Source organism: Lagopus leucura, unplaced genomic scaffold (assembly GCF_019238085.1).
Source record: "Lagopus leucura isolate 7727_CA_CO unplaced genomic scaffold, USGS_WTPT01 Super-Scaffold_100002, whole genome shotgun sequence".
Taxonomy (NCBI): domain Eukaryota; kingdom Metazoa; phylum Chordata; class Aves; order Galliformes; family Phasianidae; genus Lagopus; species Lagopus leucura.
Window position 1 is genome coordinate 34,709,593 of NW_024962263.1, and position 16,128 is coordinate 34,725,720.

The 16,128-nt window shown below is 40.1% G+C and overlaps 1 protein-coding gene across 2 annotated transcripts in view; it reads right to left on the bottom strand.

Moving 5' to 3' along the window:
• Positions 1-16,128, bottom strand: part of TSHZ1 (teashirt zinc finger homeobox 1) — a 53,691-nt gene that overhangs the window by 27,161 nt on the left and 10,402 nt on the right. The window contains exon 1 of one of the 2 annotated variants that reach the window (XM_042870222.1): positions 11,343-11,451. The exons of the other annotated variant lie outside the window; for it this stretch is intronic. Coding sequence (XP_042726156.1) covers positions 11,343-11,367 — 25 coding nt within the window. The 5' untranslated portion in view covers positions 11,368-11,451. Of the gene's footprint in view, positions 1-11,342; positions 11,452-16,128 lie in introns of those variants that run through there. 2 annotated transcript variants of the gene reach the window in all.

The window sequence follows — 16,128 nt, forward strand, 5'->3', positions numbered from 1 at the left end:
AACTTTTCAGTTTGTGTGAAATCAAGTGTGCTATCTCACCTGCTTTCCCTACACAAGATATTCACTGGCCAATTTCAACGTAATTCTGAAAACACAGGCGTTTGGTTTCTTGGTTCTAACACATTTTTCTGCCATCTTCCTCTCCTCCGCCATTTTCTCGATCCCTTCAGTCTCACACACAAACACACAGATTCCCTCACGTCAAAGGCAGAGAAGTAAATCCAGTTTCTCTTCACTGATTATGGGACTGGTTTTAATTTGTGCAATAGTCCTTTTGATAACAATGCCTAGTTAAAACATCCATTAAAAGTCTGTATCAGTCATTTAATGGAGGAAGAAACTAATAGGGTTCCATTGGAACTCCTCCATTAACTTTTAACAGAATTCTTTCTACTAGTCAGTGTTGTAAAACAGGGATATTTCACAAATTTAAGACCATGCTCATTCTCCATGGGGTGACAGTTAGGTCATTGCTTCTCATTCTTTTTTTGGGTAACTACATCAGTTCACCACTTGAGCTGCAACCATCAGTCTCTTTACAACTTATTAATTGCAACTCGTACTCACTCTCTCTCGCAGAATTCCAAATCACAAAGTGCCTCAAAGTCCCAGTTGTATTGCTGGTCATAATACATATAATAAAAAGCACAGCTATCAGTTCCCAAAAGAAAATACCATCAACCATTACCAATAAGGGCCCAGACCTACCACAGTAATTACGTATCTCTCTAATTCAGAAACCTACACTGTCATGGTGATGAACTGGTGTCTAATGAGATCTTTTCAGATCTGCCTAAAAGCCATACTAGGTCATTTGCTAGAGAACTGTTGTACAGGTAGTATTCTTCCACACCTAACTTTACTGGGAAAAGTAGACAACAAAGCAGAACCAGCCTCCTGTGTTCATTAGCTGCTATATACCATTATGATATTGTCATATTGGCGCTTAACTAATATTCTTTGGTAAGTGAATCTTAAAATCCTTCATACAAAAAGGCAACTACTGCTAACTTCATTTTACAAGCACAAAAGCTAAGGCCCAGGAAGAGAGGAACAGAGACCAAGTCTTCTGATTTCCACCCTTCAGGCAAGATGTTGAAGTCACCAGGCACTGGCAGCATTCCTGCAGGTATGGGCTTAAAATAATGGAATATTCAGGTTCTTGGTCAGAATCCGAATGGTAAAATGTAGCATGACAGATCTCCTCTAACCTCATGAGCATGAGGCATAGGTGCACGTGGGAAATGAAAACGGATTTACTTGGGAGAGTCCAGCCTGAACAAGCGAATCGTTGTAGTGGAACAGGTCAAACCTCTAACTGCCATTGCAAGCTTCAAATCCCTCCACCCTGAAAAGCAGGGGGAAATATTGTCAAGATTATCCTGCTGTCATATTTCCAGAATTAAGAATTTCATTAATCACAGAGGAGTTCAAAGATCCTGTAAATCTGATTCTGTTCATACTTTAACCAGCTTGACACTGATACAGCTGTGAATCCATTGGCTGCAAATAAGGTATCCCAAATTGCATATATTGCATATGCATAACTAAGAGGAATCAAGTTTGTAAATGTTATGATTTCCATACTCTCGACTGGCAGTTTCAGGAAAGTTGAGAAGGAGCGCTGAAAATCGACCTGGCTTGTGTAGCAGAGCCTCTTTAGAAGAAAATAAGAATGAAAGCTTTTTTTTTTTTTTTTTTTTTTTTTTTTTCCATTCCACGCTGCGCATGCTTAAAAAAATCAAAATGCAGTAAAACATCCCTAAGATACATGCAGTTTTATACACGCCTTTCTCAAGAGGTAGAATCATTCAGCTTTTGGCCTTGTGCTTCATGATACACTGAACTAAGCAGATGTTTTACTACTACCCTGCAGAATTTTACTCACAAGTTTGTTTATACATAAATACACACACACACACACAAGCTTTTATTGGGCTAGATAACATGCCTCAGAAGTGCAGACAAAAAATGGAAAAAGATTAAAGAATAGTGCTCTATTTCTTCACAACTTTTGTTATCTGGAAATAAAAAAGATAGCAATGAAAAGTTCTGGGAGTGTAGGATTTTAATGCTTTATCCAGTTGTATCCAACTCTAATGAAATAAAAGGAATTACACCTGGGAAAGGCCAATGAAAACAGACAATGTGGGAGCGTTTTTAAACAATAAGAAAACAGGTTTAATCAGAATATGTTAGATATACCCTACCCACAGCTTACTACCTTTTACTACATCCTTGTACTTCTGTATTTGACTGTACATCTCAGAATCTCCTCCAGTTTGTGTTAAAAAATCATGGCAGAAAATGCAGCAAAGTTACAGATTTCTGGTACTACTGAATCAAGAACGTAGAGAGAAAGGTTGGTTTGGAGCAAATCTAATAACCTTGTTTTTAGAAGAAAAAAAGAAAAAAAAAGAAAATCTTTGAGTTTATCTTCTTTAGGAAGCAGGGAAAGTCAGGGATAAATTTATTCCCAGTGTTTCAGAACACCAGAAAAACACAAGGGCTGATAGGATGAACTGCTGATGCCTCTTGTTGTGTACCAGAAGGCATCTAAGCAACTTCACTGTTTGCAAGCCAGGCAAAGACTACCTCTCTAGCCACAGAACTACAAGTTTCTAAAGGAAATGTTCCAAGTTAGAACATTTCACTGAATGCTTGTACATACAGAATGCATACTGGTGCTTGATCACAAAGCACTTCCGAGGAACTGGATTTAGTTTTTGAAAAGCTCAGCTGATTTCTAAGAACAGATCCAGCTGCATCTGGTGCAATCTGCCAGTGGAAGTGGATTCAAGCGATGATGCTGAGCTCTGCTCAGACGTTGCTGAGGAGTGCAGTTATGTCCTGTTTGCTGATAGGTGATGTAATCTCTGCTGCTGTAGGAGGGGTAATCTTCAGCAGAACAGCAGCAAAACAGTGGTGATAGCTAGGAATTTTTATAGTTATTTTTGCTCCATTTTTGGTCTGGCAAAGTGTCCACAGCACTGACAGCACCATAAACTCACAGGGCAATGGCAAGATGCATATAAAATACAAACAAAAAACAATCAATCCAAGGCACAGAAAGATGAAAATGGGCAGGGTGGCACTGTGCTGAACAAAAGGATTACACGGCATATAAGTTTTGATGACTTTTTCCTAAAACTGCTATAAACAGAATCCTCCAATCTAGAGAACTTCTCTAGAAGCCAGGAGGAGAAATAAGATTATTTCTGAAGCACAAAGCATTGCAGGGATGCTCTTGGTTCAGCCTTACTTAAATATAGTATTTTATTCCTATGTGCTCTTTTCATGAAGAAAGCAATGGAAAGACAGGGACATAGCTAATACAAAGAAAAGTTAAGTTGGAAGTGGAGCATGTGAGGCAGGGCTTTCCATGTGTCAACAGAGCAGTCAACCTGAGGAACAGGGCAGTTCAAGTGAGGAAGGGAACTGTACTTCATCAGGATTTACTAGAAATTGGGAACTTCCTAAAAGTAGATGCTGTTGGTTACATAAGGAGAAAGGAGGCAAAAAGATTGATGATAGCAATGTATTTCTGCCCAGATAGATAATGGGATGACTTAGAATCATAGAATCATAGAATCACCAAGGTTGGAAAAGACCTAAAAGATCATCCAGTCCAACCGTTTGCCTATTCCCAATAGCTCCTACTAAACCATGTCCCTCAACGCAACATCCAGCCTTTCCTTGAACACCCCCAGGCTCGGTGACTCCACCACCTCCCTGGGCAGTCCATTCCAGTGCCTGACCACCCTTTCTGAAAAGCAATGCTTCCTCATGTCCAGCTTGAATCTCCCCTGCTGTAGCTTGAAACCATTCCCTCTGGTCCTATCACTAAAGACACAAGAGAAGAGGCCGACCCCCAGCTCACTACAACCTCCCTTCAGGAAGTTATAGAGAGCAATGAGGTCTCCCCTGAGCCTCCTCTTCTCCAGGCTGATCACCCAAAAAAAGTTTTCACTCTATCTACACACCAAATCCCTAGTAAAGCACATCAAAAGTTTAAATGAAGAAGTATTCTTCAAGCATGATGACACTTGGCAAGATATGCTGTTTACTGCCTGTAATGGTAGTAATTTTTATAAGAAATTTTGCCTACAAAGTTTGCCTCAAGACTTCACCTTTACAATGTCTCTCCTTACCTATATGTCATATTAGCCTTCTTCATCATCATAGTTAATTTGGGGGTCAGCCCGTGCTCAAAGCTTCTAACTGAACAGACTCTGATCCTGACAGAGCCTCTAAAGAAAATGTTTGTTGAATAATAATAAAAAACCAGCAATTTTACAAGTATATAAATGTAACTTATACGCAGAGCCAGAGGCTGTTTAAAAATCTAGCTAACAACAGAAAATCTAGGATTTAGATGTTCATGTTATCTGCTAACTTCAATTCAAATAAACCAGGCAAAAACACCCTAGTGTATCTAATGTTGTGTTTGTCTTTAATACAAAGCCATTCCTAGTGCATTACTCAATCCCATTCTTATTACTTGAGTATTAACTTTATTCTGAGATTCCACTTTCCTACAACTGGCAGACACCAGCTGGAGTGCCAGAGTACAACACAGGATAGCAGGGCTGGAGGGCATGTCTTGTGAGAAGAGGCTGAGGACATTGGGCTGTCCAGCCTTAAGGAGGCCAAGAGGCAGCCTTACAACTTTCCACAGCTCCCTGAGGAGTGGAAGCAAAGGGAGATGTCAGGCTCTGCTTCTTCTGGTACCCCACAGCAGTACAGGAAGAACACAAAGCTGGCTGGGGAGGATCGGATTGGGCATTAGGAAACATTTCTGTGCCATGAGGGTGGTCAAACACCTGTACTAGTAGTTGATGCCCCGTGCCTGTCAGTGTTCAAGAGGAATTTGGTCAATGCCCTCATTAAAGTGCTTTAACTTTTGGTGAGTCCTGAAGTGGTCAGGCAGTTGGACTAGATGAACTTGGCAGGTTCCTTCCTACTTGAGCTAGTCTAATATAATTTTGGAAATTTGTTCAGGTTTCTTTTCATTTTCCAGTTAGGAACGCACTGGTATTTGCTAAGAAAGGAAATAACACACGCTCCAAATGCCAACAAAATTTGCAAGAACAGAAGTATGTTTCTGTGGATTGATGAAAAATTCTATATATTACATATAATACAACCACTGCTCTCTGTACATACTGGACAAGGATTCAAAACAAACAAAAAGAAAGGAAATGAAGAACACAGTCCACTTGATGTATCTTAACTGCAGAGACACCTGTGCTAATAACACCACCAACACAAGGTAAATTCATGTTAACCAGAAGACAAAGCGTTAACAGCTAGTGAGTTGCCACATAATTACCATAGCATCCAATGAAGTTATCTAGTACTGTGTGTACTGCATTGTTCATGTTATTATGTGGTAACTATCAAATTACCACGTGTCATCACTGTAACATTAGGTTGATCCACTATGGAAATTCATTCTGCTCAACAGCGGCTAAATTCTTCATTTTGTCCCCCCTGGTGATGTGGGCAGGTGGATTACATACTGAGCTATACCAAAGGTTAAAGGACCAGGTTAGACACTTCATAGATTAAATCTGATCAAATAGCCTGATTCTGCCACCTTTTCCCACTATGAGTTTCATTACTCTACTGCAGATGGGATAATACTTGACAGAGTAGTACTATCTGTCCCAAAGTGATCATTTTCTCCTTAAATTTCCTGTAAAACCTACATCAACCTTCCCTCTCTACAGTTATAGTGGTTACTATCTTAAAAAAATAAAATAGAAAAGCAGGTTTTGCCTGCAGTAAATGGAAGGGAGTCAAAGATCCATTTAGGACTTATTCTGTTACTAATCTATTTTGGTGAGGAGGCTAACAGAAAATATTACTGTGATGAGAGGAGAGAGTATTTGTTGTTTTTTTTTTTTAAAGGAACAAGCAGAAATAGATACATCCTGATAAGCTTTGACTCGCATGTTTTCCACATTTACATTTCTGTGCAGAATAAAATTAAGTGTTAGAAGAGTTTTAAAATAACATTAGGCAAACACACAAGTCTTGGAAACAACCCAAGCAAGGGAGCAAAACTGGCAAGTACAGCTCTCAACCTGGGAACCTCCCACACTACAACAAACTCATTAGCAACTGCTAACAAGCCACCTGGTGTGAGCTACATGATAAGTGAAAATACGATGGCGAGGATGTTATGAAAATGGTTATCACCCATCCGTACATTCACTACAAGGAGTATTTTGCACATATATTTTACATTAACACTTGGAAAGTGCTCAGATGTTATGTGAATGGGAGCCCACGCAAGAACCCGCACAGCTGACACTAGTTTCAAGGGCATGGGATTGTTCACTAGTAGCTGCAGTGAAATCTAAATAGGTGCATAACCAAATTCAAACACAAATGAAAGTCAAAGACATTAAGGGGACAAAGACAATTGGGCAATTATGTAAATAAAATTTGAAATATTATAAAAGATTTATCAAAATAAGAAGACAGCCCTTTTCTACCATGCTTAGTTAGCACATAGTAGAGTCCCTGAGAAGACAAGACACTTAGTGTTTCACTCAAGCCAGCAGAACAAGATACATGATCCGGGGAAAGTAAGATGTACTGAAAACTACCATGTGTCATCTCCACTAGGCCTGGCCTCACATCTTCAAGTTCATATGAGCTAACATACAGAGAGATTAAAAAAAACCTTCTTTTTCTTCTTTTCTTTGGAAGAAAGGCCCAAGGACTCAGAAAAACAACCCTTTTTGTGGCAACAAACTTTTCCTTTGCAGAACACTTCCATCTCAACATCTGCAGCTCACGGTTGAGTCTGTGGAAACAGCTCATTAATAGAAGGGTAGTCCCTTGGCTATTGCTGGTAAGAAATGGCTAAAAGGCAGATGTTGGACAAAAAATGGCTCAACTCACTTTCCTTCTGCACTTTCACACAGAGTATTTCTCACCACTTGCTACATCTCTTTGAATCTCAAGAGTGGAGTGGCTCAGAGACTCAAGATTACAGCACTGGAAATGTATGCAGTTTTCAAGTATCGGGCACTAACAGCAAGTTATCAACTGTATGTTTATTGACAAATCCTGCACTGTTGTCTCTTCAATCATTTACCTACACCTTCTTTACTACTTTCTAGAATCCCTTGCAGAATCCAGCCATCAGTAGTTGCAGAGTTATTTAAGGAGGAATGGCAATCAGTGAAGCCAAATGACAATTGGAAGAATTGGAAAATCATCTTGCAAGTGATTTCAACGGAAGCCCAGAAGCAAGGAATGGAAACAGATTTGTGTCCTCATATTGCATCCAGGTTGTTCTTACACTGTCAAATATAGTGCCTTCAAATCACAAGTGATACTGCTTCATTTATAGTAACAAACATGGCGGAACAGGGTACACAAAATTGAAGGGGTTTCCATACTGTATGTTCTAGCCTGGCTCTAGGGGAAGCTGTAAAAAAGTAACAGCATTCTAGTGTTGACTACACTCCTGTATTGCACTATGTATTGCACTATTTATTACCCCAACAGTTTCTGTACAAAGAACTTTTATGTCATTATGTGAATATTTCTGAGATGCAAAGACCACCATCTCCAGCGCTTCAAACCATTGCCTTAAATAAAAGCTTTGGGTTAACATTACCTGTGTTGCTTATGAAAGAGGACATTGTCTCTTTAATTTTGCATGCATTACAATGTTTTTAACCACTAAGGTCATACCTGCATGTGATGACTGACAACTTTTCAGCTTGACTCAAAGCAAACAGCTGTTGGTTTGATTGCCTAGCAACTAAAAGTTGATGGATGACCCTTAAGATGGATAACTACCATAAATCACCTCATTCAGACTCTCAGGGAAAAAAATTAAAAAACAATGGTTTTCATGACATTTGCTGCACTCCATAATGTGCCATGATAAATTTGGCTGCCTTATGGATGCACAGTTGTGGCTGCTGAAATTAGACACTTTTGTTTTCTGCATTCTGCACTTCTTGTAGGCCCCTCTGTAAGGTGTGTTCATATTAATATACTCCACTGTCAGAAGAAAGCAGAATACCAGAAGCTACTGTCAGTCACACCAGGCAGGGAGAATCTGTACTGAATCTCTGCATCACCAAACAGCTTTTAATCAGGAAACGGCAGTCTTATATCATAGCTATGGCACTGGGCTACATGCATTAATAATGGTTACAATATATTTAGTGTAATGACTTGACCCCGGTCAACATTATTGATGCTGTGATTAATATGAATTTGATAAACTGCTTCCTCTTTGAAGACATTTTGTATGTTTCTCAAGCAAGAGAAAAATACTTTTGCGTATAAATAAATACATCAGGACTTCACAGAGACATTCTGATCTCAGCTGCACAGGTGTAAAAATAGATTTCTCAGGATTTGTATTAGTGCCCTGAAATTAAAATCTGGACCACAAATAAATAAATAAATAAATAAATAAATCCCCATTTTCATCTCACTAATGGGAAAAAAAAAAAAATAAAATCCTCAAGCCATGATTTTAAATGGAAGACCATATTCTTCCCAGAGTGTTCAGACAGAAAGGGAAATTCCCTTTTATTGTTCTAGATAATAGGATTTCTCTGTTTGTTATGTACAGAATACATATGCATTCAAAAACAGATGTTCATAATTGTTTCCATTGTTTGGATTTTTTTTTTTTAAACAACTCTTGAGCTTGACTATTCATACGAAAACTCTCTTACTGAATTTTGTTTATGGCAGATAAGTGATTTCTGGTTTTGTTTAAAGAAAAAGGAAGGTGGTAAGTTAGCGTAAGATTTAGTATTTCCTTGTGGAAGTGCTGGCTTACATGTTATTATGTGAAGAGTTCATCAAGAACAACAAATGTGGCAGAACTACCTTCCTCTTAGCTGATACATGTCAGCCCACATCAATAAACTGCTGTCCAACATAAAATGTTTGGGCAGGATGGCAATTCCCAAACTGTGATACATGACCCCCTAAATAGGGGTGCAGGCCAAGAGGGACCCAAGTTATGTTTAGAGGCATGGAAAGGAACTCCAAAAAGTAAGTATTCAGAAATGGAAGTCACCACTGAAAATCAGGAGTCAAACGAAAAATAAACAACTTTACTGAGGAGCAGGGGGTTACCTGGACAAAGTAATTTAGAAAATGATACTAAGGGAAGAAAGTTACAAGTTAGGACTGCAGAACTTGTGCAGAAAGCATGCTTGACTAGACCTCTGCTACCAGCTGCAAGAACCTTTTCCTTCTCTGAAGTCAGCTGAGCATCTTCAAGCTCATCCACTTCTTAAAATTAGAAGTCATGTTCCAAAGTGTAAATCACATTCTAATTCAATGAAGCATGCATGTGTGTTGATGGTCCAAGATCGTAAGTAAAGCTTAGCTGCACACTGCCTTCAGATTTTCAGCAGGCTGTGAGCAGTTTTCTAGAATGCATATTCTGAAAATACAAGATATGCTTCCACTTGCAAGATGGGGAACTACATTTCTTTTCTGTATTTTACGTAGAAGTGGAACATAAGCACAGCATGCATCAAGCTGTTTAGGTCTGCTGTATTTCTCAATAACCAACAATGGTGATGCTCTACCAGGAACGTGTACGATTTGCTGGACTCTCCACCTCTGTTTCTCAAGCAGTAAGCGCCTATGAAGTTCAGATGCTTTGCCTCTCCAAGCAGAGACGAACATGCATATGTAACAATGCTAGTTGTAATGCAATTTAATTCTGAAATTTCAGATCACAGCATTCTATAATCAATACTTCACATTATTCAGCCACAGTATCCCTCCAGCTGAGAAGCTAACTAGTGTAATGTGTAATTCACACAAGAGAGTCTCAAGTGCACCTAGATATGTTTCATATAAAAGCACTTACATACGTATAACATTCGGACACAGCCTCTATTTATTGTCTCAGCTTTAAGTCCCACATGCCTCCGTGAAGGACCCACTAAAGAGGACAAGACGGCATGCTGGCCCTTTAAAACTGAAATGCTTGTTTCCTTTCCGTAAGAAAAGTAAATCATGCTATAGTGAGTGGAGCTTTGAAAAAGCATCCATCCATTAAAGTTCATGGATCCTCGTTTCCAGATTGTCCCTCCCCTGGCTGTGTCTCAAGTTACAGCCTTGTACAATCCAAGTCTAAATAATATTCACTATGATAAATGACACCATAACTCCGATATCCACAATCAATCTTTGCTTTAAAGATACATCCATCTTCAATAATGTTGATGGGGATTCTGTAAAATGGGAAACGTGACTGTTTTCCCGACCTCCTAACAGTGGGGGAAGGAAGCTCTGAGTGATGGCTGTCAGCCCACATCTGGCTGCAAAAATAAATTAGCCTTATGTAGACAAATGAAAGGACCAGCCCTGACTAGAAAACAGCCACTCCTGAGCAATGGCTAATTTATAGGACTCCTTTCTAGAAAGTTCCTAGCTGAGGCTACCGTCTCCTTAGCTATCTCTTTAAATGATATCTGATGCTGTAAATAACTTCAGTGTGGTAGGAACTATGCAAAGTACAAAGAGTGATTTGGTGGGGGAAGGGGAGGAGACAATAACTTTCTCACATTCTTTGTACATGATCAAAATGTAAAATTCGGACGCTGAAAACATACCCACACACGCACACATGCACGCGAACAAAACTTTTGTTTCAGCAAAGTGTTGCTGCATTTTGAAAATGCTTTCCTCTTTGTTTGACAGATTATTTTCTGCTTTAACTCTTCTGACATTTCCTGGGCTTCAGGATCGAGGCACCATCAGAGACACGACCGGCTCAGTGCCAGTGACACCTTCAGGTGGAGATCGTTCCCCTGCCGTGGCTGCGGTGCTGGTGATGGCAGCACCTGGACAGGCCACCGGATCACTTCCTGAGGCAGGCTGTGGGGCTGAGACATGACACAGGGGCACAGGGAGAGGCCGTTGCTGTGTTTGTGTCAGCGTGTGCCTTTCGAACCACCCGAAGGAGAATTAAAGAGGAAGGTGGAAGAAGACTCCCTCTCTCGCTGCCTTACGTGAACAGTGGACAGCGGCTACCCCTTCTCCACGACTGAAATGCTTTATTGCCTTATTTTTTATGTCTTTGACCTTGTCCTGCTGTGGAAAAACGCAGGACTCTAATTCTTATGGCACACGAGGATTTAAAAACAAGGAAAGCCACCAGCAGGCCCAGGATTGCTTCCCGGCGGTGCCAGAGGAGCGGGCAGGCTGCAGCCCACGAGGCTGTTCCCAGCACCGGCTGGCAGCACCGCATCTGGGCACGGCAGCTCCCCGGGGAGGTCCCGCAGCGCAGCAGCAGCGAGGGTTAATTCTGTGAAGGTTGAAGGACTTACTGTAATGCTGTGAAGACAGAAACATCACAGGCTTTCCTGGCAAGAGGCTCGCAGAGGGTAGGAGGGGACTGCGAAATGAACTCTCTCAGGCTTTGTCGTGTACGTTTCCCAAGGCCCGGCCTGGCCCCTTTGATAAATGACACATGTCATTCTGTCAGGGGCTGACACTGCAGCTGGGAGGGCTGGTGATGTATGGCTCCGCTGAAAAGGAAATCAACTTTTTGGCACCGAGCAAGACTGTGCCCTGTGTAAGGATTTTGTTTCTCAAAAAGTGAAAGATAGACTTAGGATTTAAAAAAAAAAAAAAAAAAAAAAAAAAAAAAAAAAAAGTTGAAAAACAGATTGAACGACAGCTTACACTTAACATAAATTAACTCGGTAATGGTGAAATGTGCTAGCCTGTGATAAATAAAAGCTACATTAGTCAATTATTAATCACACTCCAACTTGTAGCCAAAACCCATGACTTAAATCTGAGGCCTGAGCTGCCTTACAAACAGATAAGACAGTGTTTGATAGATGTCTTGCATAGTGTAATCAGGAAGGAATCAAAGGCTTAGTGGTTTAACCAAGGGGGGTGTGGAAGGTTCTGGAAACTGAGACTGGGTAAAGTGGATAACTGGATTGAAAGCGCCCTTTCACTGGGGATACAGTATATCTTTTGACTGCTTAAAAAGAGAGGGAGACAGAAAGAGAAGGGGGGAGAGAGACATATCTGAATTTGGTTTAATCTTTTTTTTATATACAGGAATTTCTCAAAACTGTATTTCCCTCCCCCACCTCCCACCATCACTACTGTGTTAAATCATTTAAATCTGATCACTATTAAATGGATTCTCACCGAGACATCAAGTGTTTCAAATATGATCGTTTTGCACGGATTACAATTTAAGCATTTTATTTAATCGAATGAACTCGCATCAGGCTGCAACACATTCATGCAGATACAAGCTGTAGAGAAAAAGCACAAAGCTGCATAAACTAAACGATTCCTATTCAACCAGACTGGAAAGACAAAATCAAGGATTTCAGATATGAAGAAAAGAAAGAAATCTGAACATCCAAAAGCATGGTTAGGGGGTGGGGAGAAGGAAGGGATGTGGATGTAGAATCTGAATAACAGTGTTACGCCTATCTGAAAGGCTGAACTTGCATATCACCTTGATGAGATGCAATCACAGCCTAGCTCTGCTTTTTGTTTATCCCCTTTATGCAGAGCAGTATGACGGCATCTGAACCCAAAGGTGACTTTCAGCCTCTGACCAGAGAACAAGCACAAGACCTAGGTAGCACCAAAATATCATTCCTAGGAGTTGCGCTGACCTAAAACACTAACCTAGCTTTCTGTAGGCCCTCTACCCAGTGTTAAATTCACACCGGACACGCACTTCACCATCTTCCTCTCAGCACAGATGCTCTCTCACCTCCACTACACCATCCAAAACTCTGCGTGACTGAAAATGCAAGGTTTTGCCTGATACATGGAGCCTGGAGCAAAAGTATTTCTTCGATGAACTGTAGCCTCAGGAGCTGCTCCACTATTGGGCTGTACATGGGCACACTGTTACAACTACAAGAAGCTGGCTGCTGGACCAGGGTCACTTTCTAGCACCAGTCGTGCTTTCACTATTAATAGAGTTAGTGAACATTAGAACTGGGAACAGGGTGCACAAAAGCACTCAAGTGGTTTCCCCAGTCAAGCTTTAATAAGCATTTTGGTCAGGTGAAACATTGCATAAATGTTTCTCCATTACATACATATACTTTGTATCATTTCTAGAGCTGTCCCGCTCATACCGGTTCATGGATGGCTTGCTCAACTCCCCAGAAGCCAGGGATACAATGTGTAATTACAGTATTGCACCAGTTACTAGCTTTCAGCCAGGACACAAAAAAGTAGCAGATCCAAACGAACAATGTAAACACTCACGACAGCCCCCAAGAAGGACTTCGTCAGACAATTCCCCCCAGCCGCAAAAAACATGTGGAAAAAGACTGTGCCCTTTAAATTGAATAATTTGCCTTCTCCCCGCTCCCCTCCCCACATTACTACTTTATACTGCATAACATGGTAACCTTAAAATGTGGGTTTTTGTGGGACGGGGTCCCACTGCGCTTGGTGCTGTACACACACACACACACACACACACACACAAGGAAACAAATGAGCTTTTAATGTTAACCAAGCGAAACTGTACTCTTCAGTTTACACATGCTGCACATGCTTGGCTTCTTTAACAATATGAAGATGAGCACAAAAAGGAGATCAACTGTAACTGTAAAAATCGCACTGGCAATGATTGCCAAAGTTTGAAGTACATATACATTCACACGTAGGTACACGAAACGACACACGTTCACTTGCCCTCCAACCTGCCATCAGGATTTTACGAAGCAGTGTGTTACTCTAACATAAAATACCTCTTTATGCAGTGATGTGGAGTTAACAGTAAATCCGAAAAGCGATCCAGGTTACTTCAGTTTTCAGAAGGAAACTAACAGCTTCTCTCAAGTAAGATCTCAGATAATCTCAACCAGCTGAAAATGACAGCAGTTGTCTAGATCACAGCAGCTATATACCCACTCACCAACTTCAAGGTGGCAGAGAGAGCGCCTAACTGAGGAATTTAAAAACAAACAAACAAACAAAAAAGCACAAATTTCAAAGTAATCGAAATAGGGAGATCCTTTGAAACAGAAACTTTAGTGACAGCCCCTACACACAGCACAGTTATTTTTTCAATGCACGTAAAATACAACTATAGAAAGAAAGATAAGGAATCAGGGGAAAAAAATGCGTGTTCAAAAAACACATGCACACCGCCTGGTGTTTTAAACTTTTGCCTTCCTATTGCTAAAATATCATTTTTTTTTTTAAGTCCATAAAATTTCAGATAGTGTGCAAAATGTTTATATATTACCAAGGTCTCCCTTTAAAAGGTTTATACTTTTACTTTATGACCTGTCCTTGATTTGACACTTCCGCTCATCAGAAAGGGATTTATAAAATAATCCTGAAGGTGAGGAACAGACATCTGTCAGGGACTGGCTGAGTTTCACTTTGCGAAATTTAAGAAGGGAGAGAAATCCTGTTAAGCTCTCTTTAGTCACCAATAGACATCAAAGGTAATAATTAAAGAAGACAGACGTCATAAAAATAAATTTATGTAGTTCTTTATAATGCACAAGCACTCTGGTGTGTAAAACATCTATTAGAGTGAAAGAAAATACAACATTCCAAATAAGCAAAAATCTGTTTTGTTTGAAGGGTTTTTCTTGCCTACTTGAATAACGTTAAAAAAAAAAAATACAAGTTTAAACTAAAGTCTTTCAAAACCTTTGCCATCTGTGGGTACATGAACTATGGATGACCCCAAATGATTTGCACTCTGCTCAGAATCCCTTAGAAAGCACGGGAAAAAGTATCATTAAGAATGACTGATGACTGCCAGTCATGGTTGACCTCACCCAAGCTTTGGTCTCTGCCTCAGTAATAAGCTGTCCTTTATTAGCACCAACACTCCATAAAAGGGGTGTGTTTAGTCACAGGATAGTGGCCTTCTAATGCTCATTGCTTCTCCCTGAAAGATTGATTAGTGCTCATTTTTACTGCCTTCACAGTATATACAGTGACAGTGCTGCAGAGTGTCAGGGCCTGCAATATTGATGATAAGTACAACTACAAACTAGAGGTTTGGAAAAGGCAGAGAATTAGGAGCTCTCTCTTCTTTCCATCTGGAAAACACTACCAAAACAAAAAGAACAAAACACAAGCTTACACGTGAGCTACAGATATTCCGGTGGAGATAAACTGAGGCCAGGGAATTCCCTTTCCCTGAATAACAGCCGTTTAAAATACAAAAGTTAACAGGAAAGGTTGCTTTTTATTTGGCTTTGAAAATGGACAGGCTTTCTTCCTTTCACCTACCAGATGTTAAGACAAATATATATTTATATATATATTTATATATATACATATATATACACACACACGTTACCCGAAATACGATTCTTGTGTTTATTTCTTACACACTGATATTTCAGAATGGCTTTTAAGGAGTGACTTACGGGGAAGGAAAGAAAAATTTTGTAAGCACAGAGAATGAATGTTCCTGATTTGGAAGCTACTGCAGTGTCCCTCTGCAGCAGGTGCCTCTTTGAGAGCAGAAAAGAAAAGAAACACGAAGAAAACATGTTGGCCATGTATCTATCATCTTCTGCTCAAATCTGCCTGCATTAATGCGACTCTTCTGCAGCTTTTTCTCTCACATTTGAAGTTAATGAGATCGTTGCAAATTCCTACAGTGAAATTAAGATCTGAAGTATAACCTGGTGTAACGGGGAAAACTGCATGGCAGAAACACGTAATGTAGCACGCAATACCATGCAGTGCAAAGAATATTTGAAGTAGAGCAAGACCCAGATGTGTTCCTTGCAAAGCATCAGCACTGCAGTGATGAAAGAGCAGGTAAGGATTCATGAACTTTTTCATATTAAGAAATTCCAACCCGAATACATTACTTGGAAGACCCACGCCTTGACTTGATTTAAAAAGTAGAACAGAATTGAAAACAGTCTTTAAAATGGGTGTTTTAACCAGAGACTTCATAGCATACAAGGCCAGCTCAAAGTTATACTGTAGTAGTTTAATATGGAACAACTTGCCCATATGGCTTTTCCTGGGAGTGAGTCACTTACATGTTACAGCAAGATACAGCTGAAAAAAGGCATGTTTCACTGTTACTTTTATATAGCTGGGAACTCGAGCATGGCAACCTCATACCAA